The 24,363-nt window shown below is 47.1% G+C and overlaps 1 protein-coding gene across 3 annotated transcripts in view; it reads right to left on the bottom strand.

Moving 5' to 3' along the window:
• The window catches only part of COL26A1 (collagen type XXVI alpha 1 chain), a 252,476-nt gene that overhangs the window by 27,706 nt on the left and 200,407 nt on the right, over nt 1-24,363 (bottom strand). For all 3 annotated transcript variants that reach the window (XM_006114230.4, XM_006114228.4, XM_006114229.4), the window contains exons 5-7: nt 12,916-13,069; nt 7,331-7,447; nt 5,328-5,480 (exon numbers count right to left, since the gene is read on the bottom strand). In XM_006114230.4, coding sequence (XP_006114292.1) covers nt 5,328-5,480; nt 7,331-7,447; nt 12,916-13,069 — 424 coding nt within the window. The remainder of the gene's footprint in view (nt 1-5,327; nt 5,481-7,330; nt 7,448-12,915; nt 13,070-24,363) is intronic.

The raw sequence follows: 24,363 nt of genomic DNA, 5'->3' as shown, positions 1-24,363 counted from the left end.
ACCAGGTAAGCATGGGGGCTGGGGTTGGGGGGCTAGGGTTGTTGGGAGCCAGAGGAGGCTCGGGGGGGGAGGGGGAGGCCAGATGCTGAGTGTTTATAGGGTTGGCAGTTGCACGGCTTTTTCGCTTCCTGGCCGGGGAAAAATTCAGAAAATACCGGACATCTCAGGTGTCTGGTATTCTCTGAATTTTTTTTACCGGCAGGAGGCAAAAATACTGGACTGTCCAGGGGAATACCGGACACCTGGCAACCCTAACTACCAGCTATGCATAACAAGACAAATTGTCAGTATAACAAAACAAATTCTGCTCTTGGCTATAGGATCTTTCCCATTTAAACCTCCCTTGCCTCAGGCCTTTCCAAACTGCTAGGTAGCCCAAAAAGTGCTCTGAAAAGGCAACCTGCTTGATATGGGCAGAGCTAGGAATTTGAGCATGTTGAAAAGGGGAAACTTAAAATAAGAACGTAAGAACAACTATACTGGGTCAAACCATGGACCATCCAGCCTACCAACAGTGGCCAATACCAGATGCACCAGAGGGAGGGAACACAACAGGTAATCCTCACGTGATCCCTCCTGTCATCCACTTCCAGTAAAACAGTGGCTAGGGACACCATTCCTACCCATTCTGGCTAATAACCATTGAACGACCTAACCTCCATGAATCTATCTAGTTCTTTTTTGAACCCTGTTAAAGTCCTAGCCTTCACCTCATCCTCTGGCAAGGAGTTCCACAGGTTGACTAAGCGCTGAAATCTATCCTGAGAGACAGTGACGCTTGTTGACCTGTCTAGCAGCCATGGGCATTCCAGGGACATGGAACTGTACAACTTTCACAGCCACGGAAACAGTTTTAGAAATGCCAGCATTCCTCTCCCCTCACTTTTCCGTTCCCTGGCCCGCATCTCTCTCTTATTCCTCCTGCTCCATTCTCTCCCTCTCTTCACTCTTTTCAGAAAGGCCAGCAGATCAAGCACTGAATGGGGATGCAGGCGATCTGAGTTTTGTTCCTTCTCCTGCCACTGTCTTGGTAGTTGACCTCAGGCAAGTCTCTAACTTGCTCTGTACCACGAGGAGGTTTATTTCTTAAAGGACTTTACCACAGATATGAGAGAGTGTACCACCCCGTGATCAGACCAAGCAATCATTTCCTCCTTCCTTTCTCCAGAAAAAGCTCATTTCAGTTCATAGCCCTTTCGATGAGCTCTGAGATAATGCACCAAAAGCCCGCCCCTCTTATCTCCCAAGTGCATAAATTGCCCATTTGCCTACAGGGCAATACCAGATATTGTTAAGAACAGGGGTGGGGAATAATTTTTTACCAGGGACCACTTCAGGAAGGGATGGTGCCTCAAAGGAAGGGGTGGGTCAGGATACTTCCCTGCTTCTCCACTCAGAGACCATGATTGGACTGGCAGTGGGGGAACACTTGAAGTCTTCCCCCCCCCCCCATGGCTTGGGGGTGAGGGAGCACGCGAAGTCTCTTCCTGCTCTGCCAGGAGCGTGTGGCACTTCTAAGCCCCGTGCGCTCCTTGCAGGATGGGAGCAGGGTGGAAACTGTGTGTGCTTCCCACCACGCCCAGACCCTGATTGGCCTGGGGGCAGGGGACCAGACCACAGAAGCCCTTTTGCCCACCGCTGGTTTAGAATCTGGCCCATCTCTAATGATTCTGTGTTAAGGATAAATTCTCCCCATTAAAGGCTTGATTTGTTGAGACAGGATGGAAATGAAGTAATCCTGTCTTAATTCCTGCCTGCTACCTGATCTGGAGAGACACAACTGGGACCAATTTCTCTACCGCAGCACAGTAAAACTGTGAGAAATTGTTTGTCTCCCCCCCCCTTTTTGGCTTCTGCTTGTTGATAAAAGCTGCCAACAGGAACTTGTGATTAATAAACCACTGACATTAACCATGATCAGGCAGAACCCGAACACTGGTTCATAATAATCGGATTCGGCTTTCTCACATAACGTAGATGCACATGCTCATTAGCTGGGGTATACTTCCCTCTGCTGTCAGCACATGGGATCTTATGGTTATGGTTTTCAGATGTGCTCCATTTAAAAAAAAAATCCTATCTGATATTTACAGAACTGGCTTTTATTGGCAGTAGAGAATTAGTTTTCCACCAATCAGCAGTAGCACAAATAAGCCAACAAGAGTGAAAGGGCAGATTATATAGGATGTGGATTTAAGTAAACCCATCATCCCATATTAGAGACCTATCCTGTTAGTGAACCTTGTATTAATCACAAGTAGTAGCAGCAAGCAAGAATTGTTTAGAGTTTTGCACTTAGATACAATGATGGAGACTCTACAAACATCTGAACTAGACAGACGGGTCGAGATCAGATATAGACCAAAACTCCAAAAGGCTTAGCACCACTCTCTGTACCTACAAATCTAGCCCAGATTCCATCTCTTATTGACATCAGTAAAGCTAGAACTTCACTACTGGGATGAAATTTTGATTGGCCATACGCTGGAGAGATTTCACTGCTACTGAACATTTGTGGAAACTAGACCCATGCATATCCTGAACACGGATCTAACAGGAATCAGCCAAATGCAACTAGATGCTGGATCTTGGGGTGCTGTTTCACCGACTGGCTTGAAGTGATTTCCATCATATAGAAGGTTTACATTTTGGTTCAATGGCTCTCAGCTCTCCCCCACTGTGTTCCAGGGACCTCACATGATGTTTGCCAATTTCACTCAATTTCCAGTCTCAAAGATTCCATCTGGCTGAAAAATAGAGGATGCAAAATTTCTCATGAAATATACTCACCTACGTAAAAGGGACAGTAAGTAACAATTTTCCATTTGAGGATTATAGGGCTGAGGAGGGGGAATTCTGATATTGTGAGAAACTTTAAAACTTACTGTGTCTGCACAATCTATTCTATTCAAATGCTTGTATCATGAGTATGTTGGGGTTCCCCAAGACTTCTTCCAATCAGTTCTCCAAGAATTTAGTTTTGGGCTACAGACTACACTCATGAATCAATCACCAGTAACACATTCACAGATTCAAAGTCAAAAGAGACCACTCTGATCACAGGGTCTGACCTCCTATATAAGAAAAGCCAGCAAAAATTCCTAGTTGAACTTGTGTGAATTTTTTTAGAAAAACTTCAAATCTTGATTTTAAAAACTGCCATTGTTTTGCCTGATCAAAGTGCTCCTATAAAGTAGGAAATACCAGGGATTTTATAGCTTTTAAAAAAAAGTAAAATGGCATAGACTATAATTCAGGGGGAGATTACTCAATGAGCCAAGCATCCAAGCCTGATCGTGTGCCCATTTCAAGTCAATGGCAGTACTCCCATTGGAGTTTTGAAACATTCTTTCCAGGAATGACTGGGTAAAATCATTCTTTCAAGGACAGAGAAATTGGCTCAGGTCTTTTCCGAAGATTAGGGTTCTGGCTGTGTTTCATAGCTACTAAGGAGAACATGGCACTTTTCACAAAAGTATACGTTTGTCAAGAAGTATTCTTTCCCTCCCACTCTTCCATGCTGGCTGATTGCTGCCCTCCAAGAACAGACAGCGTACTAAGGATGTAAAGGACTAGTTGACTATCCGATAAGCAAATGCTTAATGGATAGTCGACAGGATAGTTGACTAGTTGCTTCCCCTCCTTACTGCCTCTATCAGATAGAGGCAGCAATGGGGAGGTGGGGAAGAGCCGCTTGAAGCCTGGGGCCAGACCCCCGGGCTCCACGTGGCACTGTCACTTTGAAATGCCGCGAGGAACTCGGCATCAGGCTCCTCGCGGCATTTCAAAGCAGCAGCACTGCACGGAGCCTGGAGTTAGCAGTCCCCAGCTGACCCTTGGCTCCATGTGGCGCTTTCACCTTTGAAGGCAGAGGCGCCCAATCGACTAATCAAATAGTCGATTAGTCAATTACCTGATACTTAATATTCTTACTGCATACCATTGGTTTTATATCTATGTCATTTTCAAAGTGCTTTGGGATTCATCAGGATGAAAGGGCCTATGGAAATATCAAATGTTACTACTGCATCAAAACACAATAATTGGTATGAACCCATATGAAGCCAAGGGTGAATTTAATGCAAAATCTCCTACTGATATCAAATATCAAATATAAAAAACATAGCGCATTCTACATTTTGCTAAGAGCTTGGGTACTGAACCACAATTAATTTAATCCTGCCCATAACACTCTAAATAATTTAAGACAGAGCAATGCTGCTAAAATCTTTAACAAATTAAAAATGCATCCACTCTCCTTCAGGAAAAGGATTGTGAAGTGGGAGGAAGGTGAAGGGGAAGGAAATCCATAGATAATTATCAGATACAAAGACACTTACTAATCCGGTGGCTGTAATTACAATAATTTGACTTTGAAACCGGAGGTGAGTAGAACAGCTGGCGCTTTATAGGGGTAGGATGGGTAGGGCGGGTAGGGCATTCATTTTGCAGCACTTTACTAGCCAAAGGGAAGACAGTGCTGAGTTTCAAAGTATCACTCCCGGACCCTACCAGCAGAACTCCCTGTCAGAAACAACCAGAGCAAGCCCAAACCTGACAGAACATAGACTGGTGTCTGAAAAGCATCTTTTCCAGAATGCCTTTCCTTGCACTTAAACATATCAATAAACAAACAAGTACAATATTTTCAAAAGCACTTAAAGCACCAAAATCCACGCCCTTCTGCCTACAGCAGGCGTGGCCAACCCACAACTCTTGAGCCGCATGTGGCTCTTTGCTCAAAGAAATGCCGCTCTTAGGGTTATGGCTCATTCAGAGTCATGCGCCCAGACTGCTCACGGCCGCTCAGCGCGCCTGGAGGGAGAAGCACATGGCTGCGGCAGCGGTTCTGATGTGACCCAGGCATTGGGTTAGACTGGGAGATGCCTGGACTTGATGACCTCCTACGGTCTCTTCCAGTTCTATGATTCTATGATTCTATGTGGGCTATGGGTGCCTGGCTCTGAGGGAGGGGTGGGTGGGGGAGGGACTAGTTGACGAGTCCTTCACATCCCTACTGTAAACTCAGTACCCAACTACTCTTCTTAATCCACAGCCAGGTAACAACCAGAATGAAGAGTTCAGGTTCATCACTAGGAAGAGATGGCACCATTTGATGTCTTTCTACCCCCCAAATCTTGTTCCTATGCTGAAATACCCAACAGGATCCACAAGACTTGCGGGTCCTCTGGTCTCGTCCAGAGAAAGCTGAGACAGGGTAGCACTGGGCGAGGAGGTGGTTAAAAACATTGGTTTCTGCTGCACAGGCTATCAGCCTGTCACACACAGATGCACCGAGAAAGATGTAGACACTGAAGGAAACCTACTTTCTTTTTCAGCCGTGGGCTGCAGCGAGTAGAGAACCCCTTGTTGGACAGTGAGCGGCAGGCCTGGGGATGCAGGTGGCCCTGGAGGTCCTGGAGGGCCAGGGATCCCAGTTTCTCCTGGAAGTCCTCTTGGTCCTTGAGGTCCCAGAAGTCCTGCAAAGAAATAGAAGAGGTGATTTCTCTAAGTCGGAGCAGCGCCAGAAGATGCGTTGAGGTAAAAAGGCAGTGCAAAGCCCTCCGAGCTTCTGGAAAGAATTTCATCTAGGTCTAAACATGGAAGTGCCTAATACCTGGAGCTGTCAAAAGGGCTTTAATGGGCATGCCCCCTGTTGGACGCAGGTACAGGGCTCGGGCCATAGGGTGAATTCTGCGGCCTGTCACAGTGCTTACACTGGCAAAAAGCCCACTAAAAGGAAAAGTCTCTGCTCTTGGAGGATGGAATGTTCTGGGCTTCTGTGGCTGGTCAGAGATGAAACACGCCATTTACAATGACTCTAGAAGTCGCTGCTATTCAATGTGGATTGGAGCAGTGGAAGCTACCCAGAAAAAGGGTTAATATTCATAGGAGTACATCAAAGCTTCCATTGTCAAAGCACCACACAAGCCTTCAAGGAATGTCAATGGCACCTAAGGGAAGCAGCTAAGTCCGCATCTTTATTCCCTCCCTTTTATAGATGGGGAAACTGAGGCACAGAAGGATTCAATGATTTTCCCAAAGCCACAAAAGCAAACCAAAGGCAGACCTGGCATCCCAGTTTAACACTGCCTGGCTCCCAGCCTTTGGCTGAGCCCACCATACATTGATTCCTGCCAGGTCAGAGGTAAAAAGAGGCAATTATTAATCCCCAAAAAAGTAAGGGAATTTTTTTATTTTTCACAGGAATTTGAATACTAAAACATTTTGGTTTTTAGTCAAAATGCTCCAGTTTGAGTGTTTGGTTCTTTGATGAAAATAGACGTTTTCTTTGGAAAGCAGACCCTTGTGGCAAAAAAAAAAATAATAATAATATTGTTTGGACAAAAAAAACCTCACTGAATACCCCTTGTTGTTAGTTTTAGAAGAGTGATTCTTTTTAAACAAAGTTGGCAAGAGACTGCAGAAATGTGCAGAATAGAAGAGCTTCTTTGGGAGAGAGTGAAAATTTCTGTATGGAAAAAATAGTCATTACCAACAGAATTGGTGGGAAATGTGTAGGGAGAATAAAACGCAGTAATTTTGTCTCAGAACATCTGTTAAGTGGAATAAAAGCCCTTTTATCCGGCTTTTTGTTAGGCACCTGACAATAACAGCAGTCCAGTCCCACCCTGTCCCTGTTAGCAAAACGCAGAGGATTTTTAACTTTTGTTTGAGGTGTAGGCATTCATCGCCTCTCGAGGTCCCTTCCAGTTCTAATATTCTATGATTCTATTGCCTCTGAAATTCACCTCACTGTTCTAAACATGGATGATCTGGGACTAAGCCTACTTTGTTTCAGCTTCTGCATCTGCAAAACAGAGATCTTAACGACTAGGAATGCTAAAATGTGTTTATTCAAGTAAATGTGGAACCGCTGAAAATTTCAGCAGTTAAACATGGGGAAGGGGCAGGCGGCTTCCTGGGAGCTTGTATGCAGGGAGCGGCTTTTAAGCCAGCTCCCTGCAAGCACCAGCTCTGCCTGCCCCCCTCTCTGCTCCCCGCTCTGCTACCTCTGGGTATGTCTACACTACCACCCTAGTTCGAACTAGGGTGGTTAATGTAGTCATTTGAAGTTGCAAATGAAGCCCGGGATTTAAATATCCCGGGCTTCATTTGCATCTTGCCGGGCACCGCCATTTTTAAATCCCCGTTAGTGCCGACTCCGTGCCCGCAGCTACACGTGGCACGGAGTAGGTAGTTCGAATTAGGCTTTCTAATTCGAACTACCGTTACTCCTCGTGTAATTCGAACTACCTATTCCGTGCCACGGAGAAGTTTGTCTTGAAGAAGATGAACTTCCCAGCCAAGGTTCCTCTCCGAGACTCACCTGGTGGCCCAGCTGGCCCCCTCTCGCCAGTGTCTCCCCGGTCTCCTTTTGGTCCTGGAGGTCCTGGAAGTCCAACTGGTCCAATAGGACCTGGGAGCCCGATCTGTCCTGGCACCCCTGCAAACATTCAAACAGGAAATGAGTTGGCACTTTAAAACACTGTCGTTCGTATAAGTGCTCACGCATCGGAGAGCAACCCATCGAGGTTTGGAAAGGTACCGCTGTTTGGATGGTGCAGGGGAGAATGTTGGTGACACAACGAGTGCCCACCAAGCACACCGAGCAGGACTGCTGCCCTCCCAAATTCCGTACTGCAGACAGCTGCCGCTATTGGGGATGTCAGAGTTGAATCGATTAACCAATTAACCGATGTGGGCTGCCGCCTCCTCTCTGTTCTGCCGTAGCAAAGTCTCCTCCCTAGGAGCCTGCCCCTGTTGGCAGACAGGCTCCGGGGCTAGATGGACCTTTGGTCTGTCCCAGTCTGGCCGCTCTTATGTTGCATTTGGCAAGCTCAGGCCATTGTGTAAAAAAAAGACCAACTACACCGGGCACTATAAGCAGTCACTAGACTTGAGTTAGGCAATGATTTTTGATGGGAGGGGGGGACACACATCAAGATTTTGTAAAGTGGTCAAGGTCCTCACTTTTCTATGGAGGTGGTGCGGGGTCTGGGATGAAGATTGGGTGCAGAAGGGAGCTTGGGGTAGGGGACTTGGGTTGCAGGAGGATGTGTGGTCTGAGAGGGAGTTTGGGTGAAGGGGCTGGGGGTTGGGGTGCAGAGTCAGGGAAGGCGTATGGGTGCAGGAGAAGACTCTGGACCGGGGGAGGGACGTAGGAGGGGTGCAGGATCTGGAAGAGAGTTGTGACCTGGGGCAGGGGGTGCAGAGGGTTTGGGTGGTGACCTGGGGCAGGGAGTAGGGGAGCAGGCTCTGGCTGGGAGACGGTTGCCAAGGAGGCTCCCAACCAGCAGTCCTGCAGGACTCTGAGGCAGGCTTCCATGCATACCAACAGCCCCAGGCTGCTCAAAGAGCCTGGCTGCCCTCTCCATGTGCCTCGCTGATCAGGCTCAGGGGTGGGGGAAGGCTTTTATTCCCTCACAGAGGGTGGAATACAAAAAAAAAAATCAACTGTTTTCAGGCTCAACACACTGAGCAGCTGAGCATAGGTCAAAATATTCCCTGGGTCCTATAAAAATGGCCTCAATCATCAAGTCCAACCATTATAATTCAATCCTGTTAACTGCTGCAGACCAAGAGCAATCATTTGCTGCCAACAGCCTCCATCGTGCTGTTACAGAAGACATTTAAAGAAGATGGCATTTATTTCCCTGCAGGCAGAAAGCGCTAACGGAAGGACCAGGAGCTGCAACACTGAGTAATGTGTCAGACAAGTGCTCGTGCTGGTGACAAACGGTGTTACCAGCTCAAGAGAGACAAATACAAAACAAAACAAAATGATACAAGAAAAGAGAAAACAAAACTGGTAGGTCAGGTACTTAACTCATATAAGTCAACACAGCTCCAGTGAAATCTCTCGGTCGGGGAAGCCAAAAAAGCTCATTTACACCATCTGAGGTTCTGGCTCAATCGATATGTCCTTGAAAATGGCAAGAGCCAGAGACAGGAGAGGAAAGGGAGGGGAATGTGGAGACTTGAAGAGGAGGGCACCAGACTCAGAAGACCTGGGTTTTGCTTGTGGCTTTTCCAGGTGACTCTCGGCCAATTCTGTGTGCCTCCTTCCTTTATCTGGCTTGTCTATTCCGATCGGAAGCTCTTCAGAGCAGGGAATTTCCCAAATGGGTATTTTTACAGTGCCCTGATCTCAGTCGAGCTTTCGAGGTATCTAGCTATTTGTAATACAGGTAGTCTCCAAATTATGAACGGTTTATGTTCCAAACACCTGGTCGTAACTCGATGTGTTCGTATGTCGGAATGCATGCTTTTAAATGCGGCCACGCTGTTTGTAAGCGTGGATTGTGGGTTCGTAACTCGGGGACCAGCTGTACAGGCAAACAATAATAATAGTAAGGTGTGGATTTTTTCACACAGACACACATCTGAAAGCTGCAGCCCTGCAGGCAACAACCCTTTTCATCCCACTATTCATCTGGAGCAGCAATATGAGTCCTCTTTGTGAAGCCAGTAGTCTAAATTCCCCGGCATTTGGCCAAGAGGATATATGAATGTCCACCCTGGGGAGTTAATGCCATGCCAGCAAGAGAGGTAAAACCCAAATTTTCTACACCAACCTTCCCTCTCCCCCGCCTCCTCCGCCCCTGCCCTAAATTAGAGGATTGCTCTTTCATCTGACACTCAGGATCCAGGCTGTCCTGCATTCCTGGAGGCACCATCAATTCAAAAATGGACTTTGTGCACTTTGCCAGAGGAGAAATAGATGCACCAACCGCTTTCTCTGTGCCATTTGCCGTGTGGGCTCTTAGACGCTAATTAAAAGAGCAGGAGAGTGGAGAGGAAATGCATATGAAAAATACGTCTCCCATTACCCACTGGCTCAAGTCTCGGTAGTTTTTTTTATCAACATCCCTGTTGATAAACTAGCTGGTCAGAAAGGTCAGAGATGCAGCTGTCTCAACAATTCTAATTGCTTTTAAATGACTGTCTATTCTACCTCCTGTCAGGGAAAAAATATCAACCCTAGTAAACAGTAGCAAGTTTTGCTGGATCTTAGCTAGGGAAGGCCTCAGCCAGCCAAAGCTACAAGGCCATTCTGAACTATTCAAAGTTCCCAAACCCACTTCTAAAGGGAACCATCCTTGGAATGACCATGGCAATGGCTCAAGCAGGAGGTAATTTCCTAGCACTATGAGTGCAAGGTAAAATATCATGGGCCATAGTCCCCTGAAGAGCAGTAACAGAATTTTAATGAGTCTTCAGTCTTGTTCCTGGACCAATATGGGTGAGGTGAAGAGCAGGTGTAGAGAGACCACAATAGCACAAAGGAATGACGTGGGGAAGAAGGAATGAGCATCTCCTGGATGTATGGAGAAACGCTACTTGAATTCAGTCACTGTTCCGCAGGACATAGTGTTACAAAGCCTCCAATCCATGTTGTGGCAACCCATCAAATTATTAACAAGGATTACATCTGGTCTGCGTTGGCCACGTGGCGAGGGGAGGGGAGGGGTAGGGCGGGGCCTAATCTCACATGATGGGGGCCTGCGTGAGGAAGGGGCCCAGGGCCTGCTCCGGCGGCTGGGGCCTGCTTGGGGGGCTGGGGCCTGTGCTGCAGTCAGGAATGGCTGCTGCAATGAACCGCTGTGACCCAAAATAAAGGCAAAACAAAACCCAATGTTAGGCCCCATGGAGGATAAAGAACGCGAGAGCCGGGAAAGCAATGATCAGACAGGGCCTTGGAAGCAGAAAGTGAGCGTGCCAAGGTTAAAAAACGCAACACTAGGAGATCTGTCTTGCCAAAATGACTAAGCTGGAGATTTCTCTCTCTCTTTTTTTTTTTCCACACCACAAGAGGGCTCATAAAACAGCCCAAATCTGTTTATGGTCAATTTTAAAATATATATATATATATATTGCATTGTGCCACTGATTTATTACTAACAGGAAATCTTTCCTGTTCACACATCAAGAGCTTACCATCCCAGGGCTCACTGTCGGAGAAATGCTACAGTCTGAATTCCAGAGATGAGCACTAAATGTATTTTCCAGTGAACCCCAGGGGTCTCTAGATTTTTCACGAATGTTTCATGGTGAAAATCCCCATCGAGGAGATGTAAATATTTTCATTACAGGACACAGGACTGCCTACTGCGCCCAAAGGGAATTTCGCTTCAGTAGAACTAGGAGTCAGCTCTTAGGATGTGTCTAGACTACAGGGGTTTTGTCGACAAAAGTGGACTTATGTCGACAAAACTATACCTGCGTCTACACTACCGCCGAGTTCTGTCGACAGAACGCGGCAGTTTTGTTGATGGTGGAAAACCTCATTCTACGAGAAATAATGCCTTTTGTCGACACAGTTCTGTCAACAAAAGGTGCTACTGCATCCACACTCTGCTTTTTCCAAAGAGAGCATCTAGACTCTGTCGAAAAAGCGACTTGTTATGTTGACAGAACTGGCTGTAGTCTAGACGCTCTTTGTCGACAGCTACTGTCAACAAAAGCCTGTAGTCTAGACGTACCCTTAGTGACTACTTGGGCCAACACAAACATACCATTTAAGAATAGACCACTGAGGTAGGCAAAGGGTGGGTGGAATGTTTTTCTTTTTTCCCCGAGGTTGGCCTTTTTCTTCATGGGATGCAGCTGCTCTACCATGGGGAGGCTGACGAGCGTGAGAAGAGAAACCAGAAGCTTCTCACATCATATAACAGCATCCTCACCAATGCAAACTCGGTAATAATGGGCTTTGAGGAAGTCATGTCCAGCTTCCTTTGACTGGAAGGATGGCTTGGGGTTGGGGGGGAGGTTTAAAGAAGACACCCTGCAAAGTTCCAGGAAACAGTACAGGATTTCGTTTCATTTGTACATTAAACAGTGCATAGGTCACTCCTAGAGCTCTTCTTTCAGAGAGAAGGAAAAATCCAGTCTGCAGAGCCGTGCTGCACAGGCAAACTGCAGAAACTATGCATGCAAACCCCACGTTCTACTACAGCGGAAGTGGGGAGCCTTTTTGGGTCGGGGGCTGCTGACCCACATTAAAATAAACCCTCAATGGTGTGGCCCCTGACTAAGGAAAAAGACACTTTCCACATTCCCCTCAGGCGCAGGCTACTAGATTTTGTGTGCTCCAGGGAGCAGCAGGGGGGCTGGAGGACCAGTGTGGGTGCCCCCATGCTGGGGGTTGGTGGGCTGAGCTTCTGGGGCTGGATCCAGGCAAATCGGAGGCTGCATCCAGCCCCCAGGCCTGATGTTCCCCACCCCAGGACTCGAGTGGCAGGTAGCTGAGCACCCACTTATACCCTATGGGCATGGGAACACGAGATCTGTGCTCACAATTTAGCAGCGAGAGACTTGAAGCAAATCCCTCACTCACCCGGAGCTCTGGGGAAGACACGATTAACAAATGGTCCTTCTAGCTATCACAGGTCGAATCAAGCTCCCCGATTTAAATAGCCTCCCACTTTAGGGAAGCGCAAATCCAAATATCCCTGGCTCTAATCATTATGAAAGTGCCTCTCTGTGGGGTTTGTTTTCTCTTTGTCATGAACATTTTCAGCCTGAAGTGCTCAGTGCTTTGCTGCAGGTGCAAAGGTGACTGCAGATGCAAAATCGGAAGGCCTGTGGCAATAACCCCCCAGCCTGAAACCGCCCTAAGGTATCGAGAGGCACAAGTGACCAGATTTGTACCCAGAAGGGGCTCAAAAACAGCTTACATCTGCTCATCTGAAAACCTTCTCCTAGAGCACCCACTCTGTGCCCCGTCGCGGGAAAGAACAGGGACTATTTCACTCCCGTTCAAGGATGTGCTGACACCCAAGGCAGCTTCTAAGACCAAGTTGCACCGATACACTTCACCCATTAGCTACTGACAGAACTGCCATTTGGATTTGTACTGGAAAGCCACCACGACAGAACACAGTTGGAGCAAATGCCTAGTTGTGTGCTTACCAGCTGGTCCCACCGGCTTCCTCAGCACCGTCCCAGGATTTACCAGGGGAATCGCGTCTGGGAGCAAGTCGTCATACCACGAGGCTGTTGTCCTGGCGATTGGCAGGTCGTTCTCGGAAGGGGGTGTGCGCTCTGCAGACTCAAGCAGAAGAATCTAGGCACAAATTACAGGAGAACAATGTAATTGGGCAAGAGGGCTCCAGACTCCATAATGATCATTTTCAGACACAGCAGAAGAGCTGGTTGGAAATTAAAAAAGGGCAGAGGGCCGGGGAGAATCGGGAGAGCAGAGAATTTAAAAAAATGGGAGCGACTGTTCTCTTTTCTTCATATAGCTCTGCTCCATAATAAGCCATACTATTCCAAATGCGAGCTCTGTCTTGGAGCGGCGGGAAACCCTGTCGAAGTAAACATTTTGGTCTGGTTTTGAACTGTAAGTTAGAACATAAGCTCCTCGGGAAAGGGATTGTATCTCCGTATGTGCATTATTCAGTGCCTAGCACATTGACGTCACTCTAAATACATTATGGCTATTATTTCTCTGCAGCATTATAAATGGAGGCCAGGAAGAGGACCCAAAGTCAGTGGGAATTCAAAGCTCTTAGGATCAGGGCCTAATTTCCCATAAAAACTGGGAAGGAGCCAATCAAAAAAGATATTCTCACTAGAATGTTTTCTCGAAATACCATGATGGTATGAGGGCAATGGCTCAGTGTTGACCTGAGAGAAATCCCAGGAAGCATTGTCAGTGCCGTTCCCTGTAGCACCATGTTTTCCCTCCTAACGATGTAGGGCAGGAACCTTTTTTGGGCCACTGACCCCCAGAGAAATCAGTCAGGGGCCGCCAAACCCCCTACTGACATGGCCCCCAACTGAGAGCAGAAACACACTCCACCACATTCTCCTTAAACACCAGAGCCTAGAGGGGCCCTGGCTACGGTTGCCAGATGGTCCCCCCAAAAATGCCAGACATGCAGTATTTTGGTCAAGCAAAAAAAAAACCACACCCAGGATAAGTACCACCGCCTCTCCCCGCCATTGCACGTGTCCGGTATTCTCCGATTTTTTTTTTTACCAGACAAAGAGTGCAAATACCGGACTGTCTGGTAGAATACCGGACACCTGGCAACCCTAGCCCTGGCTAGTAGATTTTGTGGGGAAAAAGCCTCCAGGCAGTGCTTTACTACACCAGCCAGGGGGTAAGAGAAGGAATGGCAGTGCACGGAGCCACTCTCTCCCCCTATCAGGCAGAGCCCGTGGGTCAGATCCAGCTCTGGCTTGCCTGACTCCTCCCCCCACAGTGGGAGCCAGCACTCGCGCTTCAGCCCTGAGGGGGCAGTTGGGGAGGGGACACCAATGCAGGCTCCCCAGTGCTGGGGGGCCCCATGAACCTTGGGGGGCCAGATTCAGGCAAGCCAGGGGCCAGATCCAGGCCTTAGGTTCTCCACCTCTGATATAGGCTATATCTACACAGCCCATGGCAGCAAGCCTCCCAGTCCAAGTCAACCCAGGACTGAGCTAGCAGGATTTGCCTCAGTGTTCTAAAAAGACACCACTTTGAATGTGTAGCTTAGGCTCTGATGCTCATTCCTGCTTCCTGAGCCTTCAGAGCCCCAGATGGCCCGGCAATGTCCAAGTTCTGCTACCTCGCTATTTTTCGAACACGAGGACGAGATCTGCCAGCCCTAAGTTTGTCGACCTGGGTTGTGTGGACGTACTCATGCTGATTTAGAACTCAAGGAGATAGGAATACTTGACTCAAAACTACCCCCTAAATAATGGGCGAATTTTTGAGCCTTTACCTGCTGCACTGGCTTTTACATAAGTCATGGTGTAATTATAAATACAAATGGCCCCCCCCCCTTTTTTTTACTTACAAAAATTATGAAGTGCATGATTTATTTAGTACAAAGCATGATGGGAGCCAATAATGCGACAAAGCCAGGAATGATGAACGTTCTGCAGAACACAGTAGTCTGACAAGGGCACAGCAGAGACTAATTAAACTGGGAGCTAGGTTCAGTGCAAAGGAATTGAACCTCTGCTGGCACGAACTAGCAGAATTTCCTCCTTGACTTCAAGGACATTATTTACAGTGCCTGGTGACTTTGTTTTTGAACATTCGGTTGATGTTGAGGGAGGCAGGAAACCACCACCAAGAAACAAGGCCACTCTGACCCCTAACTTAACTCCACTGATTGCAGTTACGTTAGCCCTGGGTTGAATTTAGTTCACCGGGCCTGTTGCTTTCTTTTTCTTCCATCCAATTATTTTCTCGTTCCAGTTTTGAAGGAACGATATAGTCTCAGTTCAGAAAACACTTAGGCTATGTCTACACTGCCCATCTTTTTAAAATACGCTATTCTGGAATAGTTATTCCAAAATAGCTTATTTCGAAATAGCACATCTACACTTCAGAGAAGCCTCAAAATTAGTCTGAGGCAGGCTTCCCTAATGTAGACGTGCTATCTCTGATTAGAGCCCAAGCAGGCAATAGGGAGGAATAACTTAGAATGGCCCCTGTGAGGGGTGATCTCAAAATAACAGCAGTGGAGAATTTACACACGCCTATTTCGAAATAGCTATTTCAGAATAAGCGTTATTCTTCGCAGAATGCGGTTTACAGATTTCAGAATAAGCCATCCGTTATTTCAAAATTATTTCGGAACAACAGAATGGCTGTGTAGATGCTTGCATAATTATTCTGAAACCACTTTGCTGTGTAGACTTCCCATTAGGGAGAAGCAAGGACGGAGCACGAAATCAGCCAATTGATGGTGCTCTGAAAGTGCTGAGAGGGAGGGGCAGGAGAAGGTAAGTATGGGGAGCCGGTGCCCCAGTGTGCAAGAGGCCTGGAGAAAGGGGGCAGAAACAGGGTGCACAGGCTGCAGGAGGAACCCCAATGGGATGCAGGCCCCAGGCTGCCCACCACTGCATTTCAATCTTGCTGCCCACTGAGATGAAGGAGGCCACTCATACAGCCCACTCACTAGTCTTGGTTGCCCAGTGCCGATTTAAGCGCACACAAGTCGCATTGGCTTGGGACTTGAGTGAACGCTTAAGTCCTTTCCTGAGTCAGCGCTTACCCTAGTAATTCCCCTCCAGACCTGTTGTATAATGTAGCATTATGATCGCTTCCGCCTCCCAACTCACAGCAGCCTGCACTACAGCATTGGGGGAAACGATGCGATCCCTACACCAACTAAGCGCGATGACACTTGTTAACGGTCCGATGTGAAAAGAACACATTTCATCAAGAAACACAACCCGGTCAGGTGGGTATGCAGGGCACAGTGAAACGCAGGCATTGAGGGCCCTGTAACTTATTTTGAAATAACTCCCAAAATAACTATTTTGAAATCGTGCATCCACATTACAGGGAAGCCTGGAAATGAGTCCAAGGCAGGCTCCCTTAACATGGACACACCATCGTGATTTAGAGCCCCAGGAATCCTTGGGGAGTCTTACTTTCAATGACTCTGGGGAGCAGTCATTTTGAAATAGCAGCAGGAGAGCATCCACACTACCGCTGTTTCGAAATGAGCGTTATTCCTTGTGGAAAGCAGAAGTTATTATTTCGAAATAACGGGCTTGGTAATGTGGACGTGCTGCTTGTTATTTCGATATAAGGGGAGTTATTTTGAAATCACTCCTAGTGTAAACCAGGGCCCAGTGTCTCTATCACACTCATACACTCTCTTACTCTGTGTAGCCCTCAGGCCTACCCCTTCTGATGGAGGTCCAACCCCTTTGGGGGGGCATAGAGCTGGCTTGTGACCATATACCAAAATGAAGTGGCCTGCCTGTGAAAATTAGTGCCCATCCCTCATCTAAAGCACATCTCGCATTGCTCTGTATAGGGACATGGAAACAATTTGTATGGTGGGGGTGCTGAAAGCTAATGGACTACACTGCAACCCCTGTATCTGATTAACATGACTGACAGCAGCCTGATTCGGGAGCCCATTAAACACCTGCACGTCCAGGTGGAAAGGATCCAGTATTCCTTCAGCGGCCAAGCTGAGAGTTCACTGCAGAATGTACAGCGCACAGCAGAGCTCAGAGTGAAATCAGATTTGCCTCCGTTATTTTAAGACACCCCATAAAAACACACCAGAGCTAAAATCTCATTTCCCAGTGACAGTGTTTTTTCCCCAATTTAGTGTCACCCCTGGAGGAAGTAACAGTGCCCAAGCTCTGTCTCCATGGGCCCACGCCAGCGTGAGATGACGTGAGACGTGTGACAGTAACATCTCCTCTCAGCAATAGCTCTGACTTTTAGATAGCTGCTTGTGATCAGATGAGGTGGTCTGCCCGATGGCATTTGACACCAGGGGTCCATGTCAACAGTCTCAATGGATATACAACCTTATGCCCCTTCTCCGCTGTTTGTCCCCAAGAAGAGGAAAGCTACACAACAGAGAAGTCAGCTGAGCGCCGCCCAGAGGGAACAGCCAGCGTTTCAGAGTCACAGACATTGGGCTGCTATATACAGAGCAGGTGGGGTGCTGCCGGGTTGGTCCCACAGCGCCGAGGGGCGGCGCTACGAGACCAACCCGGCAGCACCCCCACTGCTCTGCCCCCAGCTTCTCCGATTCAGCTGCTGGTCAGTTTCAGCAGTGGCTGAATCAGGGAAGCCGGGCGCAGAGCAGCTCCAATTGTCCGGCTGCCCAGAGCACTTCTGGGTTCCCAATGGTGCCGGACCATCAGGAGTGCCAGAGCATTGGATGCCGGACCAATGGAGTTTTACTGTATATGACTAACTAATTAGCCCGTCATAAAACGGGATTTTCAGGTCTCTCCTCCACGTTGGTCTTCTCTCCTGAGCCTCTGCTCGCTCTCTCTCCTCCTCCTACTGCCTTCCCCTCTCTCTCAACTCTCCTCTACCGTCTGCCTCTCTCTCCGTCTCTCTCTTTCTCTTCTCCCTCTCCTGCCTCTCACTCTCTCTCCCCGCTCTCCTCTGTCTCCGTCAGCCGAGCGCCACGGCGGGAGGCTAAGGGGGATGGGGCAGTGCCTGGATGAGCATGCTATAGAGTTCTCATATAATAGCCTTGCAAAAGCATCTGTCATCCTAGGCACAGAAATTGCATGTTGTGGATGAATAGAAATTTTGAGAGTTACTTTAGAGAAATTTCAAGAGATTTAAATTAAAATGTAGATTTGCGGGGGGAGGTGATGATATTTCACAATTTAAGGCTGATTACAGAAAGTGAATCACAACATTTGCCAGCCACATGAGACAGTCTGAGGGTCACAGGCTCAGGGAAAAAATTTCTCATTAAGTCTGATATCGATAAGGGAGGACTCGGTTTATTAGGCTTTAGGATGATAGGATTTTGATTGTCATTCTTAATTATGGTAGTATGTGAGAATGAGAGGTAAGCCAGAGCTGAACTTCCCTAAGCATCCTGATCTGGAGGTTAAGTTCTGCTCATTAGCAAGCCCGCAGAATCCAGGTGTGATATTCACACATGGCGCTTGATGCAAAGTTTGACTTGTTCACAAATAGGCTCTATTTCACACCTTCTCTAGTTAAAATTAGTCAAGAAAATGGTTCTTTGAGCTGCTGGCCATTTGTGCTACATTAAACGAGCCGCAGAAAACTTGGAAATGCCCATTTTTAGACTTGTACAAAGATGGTTTTAAACCCCATCCCGATTTTCATTCTTGCAGCAAGATATTAAGTAAATTGCTGACCGGCAAGTTGCCTAAAACAGTGTTTCTCAACCTTTTTTTTTTTTTTTTTTTTTTTAATAAAGTACCCCCTTTAAAAAAAAAATTATAAGTATTCCCAGTACCTACAGTTTTCAGACACACAAAAAAATTTTCTGCCATTGCAACACATTTGTTTACACAATTTAATCATAATTGGACAGACGATGACATTTTTGGGTGTAAAAAGTAGAAAAATAATAAAGCACTGTAAAACTTAAAACAAAAATTCAGTTTTCTCCAAATTTCAGTTGTGTTGACGTAACCCCCCCAGACTTCTCTCGAGTACCCATAAGCGTACTTGTACCACTGGTTGAGAAACACTGGCCTAAAACATTCTTATAGAATCATAGAACTGGGAGGGACCTCAAGTGGACATCAAGTGCAGTCCCGTGTCCTCAGGGCAGGACCAAGCACTGAAGTCAATGAATTGTTAGAAATGGAAATGTGCGACCTAGATTAGGCAACGGGAATCTAAAGGATTCACTTCACTGCATCATTGTAGGGTGGCCTACCAGGCAGGTGATGAAATCTCCACCGCAAGTGAGACTGACATGCAAGACCTGGAATATACATGAAACTTCAGCGTTTAATAATAGTGCCCAATCTACAGTACTAGAGGAACAGGGTTTTCCATTCTTGAGGACTTGTGAGCAGTGTAATAGTACAATATAGGGATATTCAATCTCTATGAGTACTGCTGTGTTACAATGGAAACTAGTTTAATTTTATATCTTTCAAGGGAAGAGGTGAACCCCATAAAATATAATTGTTGTATGCATTTCTCAAACCTATCCCCCCTTGGAACAGGTCAAGAGCACTTTAGCATGTGCACTGTAATTGTCGTTGGTTTTTGTTATTAAGGCTCTACATAATGGTACCTAGTAATTAAAAAAAAGATAGGGTTATAAAAGTGGACGGAGATATTATATTCTAAATAAATAGGGTGGATTTCATGTAGCAGTAAAAAAAATGTATTGGTCTAAACTCTAAACTTGTTTAAATTTTTTCCTTTAACCTTTTGCAGACTTCTGGGCAGGGTATCACTTTACAAGGTCTGTTTTCATGCAGAAAGTATGCAGGTCATTTATCAATCACACAATGAATCAGTCAGACACAGGATTTGTAATGTATCTCTTTGCATTTAAATCACTGTGAACTGCCACAGGCTTCTTAAAAGTAGTGTCAGGAGATAAGACTCTGATCAAATATTGCATTTGAACAATAACCAAAAGCTGAGATGAATATCACACAATCCATAACCCTTGAATACAGTTTGTTAAAAGATATGGGTGTACAACAAAAGAAAACAAATGGGAACTTTTTATGTGACAATACAGATGGAAGCCGTCTGCATGCTTTACAAAGAGATGGAGAATGCTGTGTTTAAAGGAAGCAAAGAGACCACTCCCAGCCAGACTCTGCTGTCACTCATTCCAGTTTTACACCCTTTACACTTAAGAAAGTTAATCAAGATCTACACTGGTGCAGCGGACAACAGCACCCAGTTCAATGTTTTTCTAGCTAGAGGAAAGCGTATCCTCTGTGTTAAGGGTAAAAGAACAGCCACTCCCAAAAGGCACAAGTAGAATCTGGTCTCATAGGCTGTGTCTACACTGAAGAGCTATTTCGGGATATCTCTGGTATCTCAAAATAGCTACTCCATGTCTTAAGAGCAAGTCCACGATACCAAAAAACAATGGCTTGCTATTCCGACAGCCCTGTAAACCTCATTGCACGAGGGCTAAGGGACATTTCGGAATAGCGCCTTATTTCAAAATTACCTCGAAATAAACTGCAATTTGCATAGCACAAATTGCTAAGCTTATTTTGAGGTAAGGGTGCAGTGTAGACACACCCTATACTTATTTAAAGCAGGAGTACCTCTGCCTAGGTCAATGATCTTGAAGCAGAGTAAAACCAGACTAACTGTGAATGAAACTGGGCCTTGCACATCTGTTACTTTTAGAATTTCCTCCCTTCTCCGCTGCCTTTCACCATCCACTCTGCAATTACTCCCTTGCCCCTTTTCTGATCTGCATTCACCCTGTTTTTCTCTCCTCTTCCCTGGATCCGTTTTTATTGGCACTAAGCATATCAGGAATCCGATACCCGTTCATTAGTCAAACTTTCAAACCTACAACACCCAATAAAAAATACCAATACTATCTAACTCTTAGGGTACGTCTGCACTGCAATATTATTTTGGGATACCAGAGGTATCCCGAAATTGCTACCCCACGTATTTTGAACGCAACCGCTATTGTGAAATATAGCAAACACACTATTTCGGCATCCCTGTAAACCTTGTTGCACGAGGGATGTCTCGAAATAGTGTTTTATTTTGAAATTTGGCGCTGCATAGATGCACCAAATTTCAAAATAACCTTTTTCATAAAAGAATCAAAATAAGGTACTCATACAAGTGTGCATCTTATTTTGAGCTAAGGGTGCAGTGTAGATGCACCCTTAGATAGTGTTTATCATCAGTGGAGCACAAAGTGCTTTACAAAGGAAGGTAAATATCCTTATCCCCATTTTACAGATGAAGAAATGACTCACCCAAGGTCATTCAATAGACCAGTGGCAGACAAAAGAAATAGAGCCCAGGGTGTCCTGAGTTCAAATCCAGGGTTCTAATCTTGCAGGCCATACAGCTTTCCATTGGAGTGGGCTAGGAGTGGGGTGACCTGACTCTGCCTATCTCTAGTCCAGGCACAGCATAAATCAGAGCAGAAGTAGGAGAGCTAGGAAAGCAACCTAAGTTTGATTCACTTTAGGTCTTTTTACACAACTCCTCCTTGCACAGAGAGTCACAGTGCTAAGCATGGCCATGCCAGACCAGTGCCACTGAGAGCTAAAGGCATTTTGGGAAAATGAGAGACATCTACCTCATGCTCTCTCTTACCCTCAGCTAGCCTCTAACCATTGTATCTTAAGGATTCCCCTTTCTGTTTCTTGATAAGTTATAGCTGATGCCAACCCACACATGGCTCATTTCAGAATCAGGGGTTATTTTTACTACCTCTAACATCAATCCCACCTGCGAGGCGACCTGAACACGCCTCTCACAATGAGAAAAATAATATACATTTTAGTTGCATCCCCCCTTTTATTGGTTCTGCAGACCCACAGACTTTCGTGCAACTGCTGACCAGAAGTCTCTTGGTTACAAACAGCTCTTCGTCTACTGCCTGATAAGTGGCGGAAGTGGGGAATAAACCATCTCTCTGAACCTATAATGCTCTGTTAGGATTTTTTGTGACTTCTGCCCATGACATGGACATGGATGCCAGGAGGGATTACATGATGATCCCTTGTTCTGTTCACTCCCTCTGGGGCATCTGGCATTGGCCACTGTTGGAAGACAGGACACTGGGCCAGATGGACCTTTGGTCTGACCCAGTCTGGTTTCTCACAGCTCGTCCAGTAAGCATCCACCTGAGTGCACAATGCATTCAAGGCGACTTGCTGCTCTCCAGCTCTTTCACTCGACCATGGCTCTGTGCACCTTGGCCATTTACTCAAATTAGGAACAGCAGAGAACAGAGGCCTCCCTCTTTGGGTCTCTGAAGCACAGACCCATTGGAGACAGCTGATCTTATCCATTACTATTCCAGGGCGCACGGCAGCCATGCTGTGCTGGAGCTCTTACCGGGAATGAAAACCTGCAGATATTCGGGAGCGACCTTTCCTTGATGTACAGTTTTTGTTTCATGACAAGGATCTCCCTTGATCCACTGAGTTGCTGCTTTTGGTCTGTCATAAGTTGCATAATTCAATATCCCAAAGTTTTCAGAGCGCACACAAAAAGAATCCATCCCCTCTAGCAATGAAGTAACTTCTAACACTGCTTGGAGATCTAGCCATCTTCTGTATAAGGAGGAAGGCTGTGCATGGGCAGTGGGTGGACGTAGAGCTGGGGGAGGCAAGTCCCCAGCCCACCCTCAGCCCTTCCTCTTCTGGTGAGGACCCGTCCCCACCATGAAGAGGGAGTGTGGGCACGTGTGCGGCCCCAACCTCTCCGGCCCCGGAACACTGGCAGGACAGGTGCTAAGGGCACCTACACTCCGCCCCCAGCATGCCTACCGTAGGCAATCTGTGGCCGGAGTGCGGGCAGGGCTGGTTGGCAGTTTGGGAAGACAGTGCCTTGCCCCACCTAGTCCCACTTCTGAGGAGAAGCCGCACACCTTGCAAATGCTGCGGTCCACGATAAGTGATTCCCACAGAGCTGAGACTTTCCCCTTTTGTCCCGGATAAGCCTGAAAGAGAGAAACTAGGTCCCAGGGACCTTACTGCTGCCTAATGTGTCTCCCTGTCCCCCACTCACTCTGGCAACTCCCTCTGCTCCCCGGCTCGTGATGTTTTCTTCCGCAGGTCGGTTGTAAAGCAAAACCTTCCCAAGGGGGCAAGTTTTGCTTTGCCTGCCACGCAGCTATGCTTCCCCTCAGTATGCTCCGGGTGCTATGTGGGCAGACCGGCAAGCTGAGGAGAAGGAATCCGCGTCTGAGGGAGCTCCCCAAAGCCAATGCTGGTGAAAGAAGACTTCTGGGGACCCCCGGGAGTGGTGAAAAGATGAGGAAGACTAAGGGAGAGGCTGGCATGGGAAGAGGAGAGTGAAGCCCGGCGGGACGCGGAGGAAAGAGAGGGAGGTGTGAGTGATGGAGGGATCGCTGCCCACAGCTCCTCTGGGTCGTCTCAATGGCGTGGGTGTGTCCACATCACCACTCCGCTCCTCTTCATTAGTCACTCGGATCCTGTTGCCAGGGTCACATGGCTAGAGAAGGGAGCCAAGCACTGGCCGGGGAGAGATCGGTTTCACACACATGCACACGATTCCCTCCCATCTCCGGCCACACGTAAGAGGGAGCGGAGCTCTAAGCCGGGGGAGACAGGTATGCTGGCAACAGCAGCTCTCTGACACTGCCGGCGGTCGGGGGTGGGAAGTCACAATCTGGGCGGAATACAGGGGGGAAGCGAAGCAGCGCGCACTTTCCAGATCTTGGCCCAGTCCCAGACAGTTACCCGCTGCCCAGCACTGAGCTAATCTCCCTTCAGCCTATGGCTAAAACAGAAGTCTGGCTGCTGGGCCAAGCCACCTAACCCCAAAAGATCATTCAAATCAAGCTAAACCCCCACCTCCCAACAGCCTTTTGAGAGATGGCCTCTTGTGTCTACCTCTTCACCAGCCAGAAATACCGGGGCAGCCGTGTCTCTTGGAGTACTTGGGGGTTTCTGTTTTGTGTCCCAAGTTCAGAGGGCCACAAAAAGAACCAGTGAAACCCAATTGTTCTGAACTTCGACTTCAGGTTTTTTCAGACTCCGCAAGGGGTCAGAGAGGTTTTGTTTGGCTTCTGATTGAGTTCTGCCGCCTCTAAAAGAAGAGCAAGGCCAAGTCAAGGAAGATAATTGGTGGAGACTTGTTCGTAGGAGAATAAAAAAAATGAATTGCAGCCTCATCTTTTGCAAATCCTTTGTGGGCATGCATAGTACAACTCAGAGCCTCTCAAGACTTGTATCTTATCCCACTATTACAAGCCTGCTGACCAAAGACTTCTCTTTTTTGCAGAGCTAGGCAAGTAAGCGTTGGCCGGGTTTTCTGTGTTGACACACAGCATCTCTGGTCTTGTCTCGAGATAAGTTTCTTATCGATTTACTCCTCCATTTAGTGCTGGACCTTATAGGGACCTGTACACTAATTTCCAGAGGCTTTGGATCAGGCCCCTTATACATGGC

This window comes from Pelodiscus sinensis, chromosome 21, assembly GCF_049634645.1.
Source record: "Pelodiscus sinensis isolate JC-2024 chromosome 21, ASM4963464v1, whole genome shotgun sequence".
NCBI lineage: Eukaryota > Metazoa > Chordata > Testudines > Trionychidae > Pelodiscus > Pelodiscus sinensis.
The sequence above is the reverse complement of the archived record's forward strand: the minus strand, read 5'-3'. Positions and strand labels throughout refer to the sequence as shown.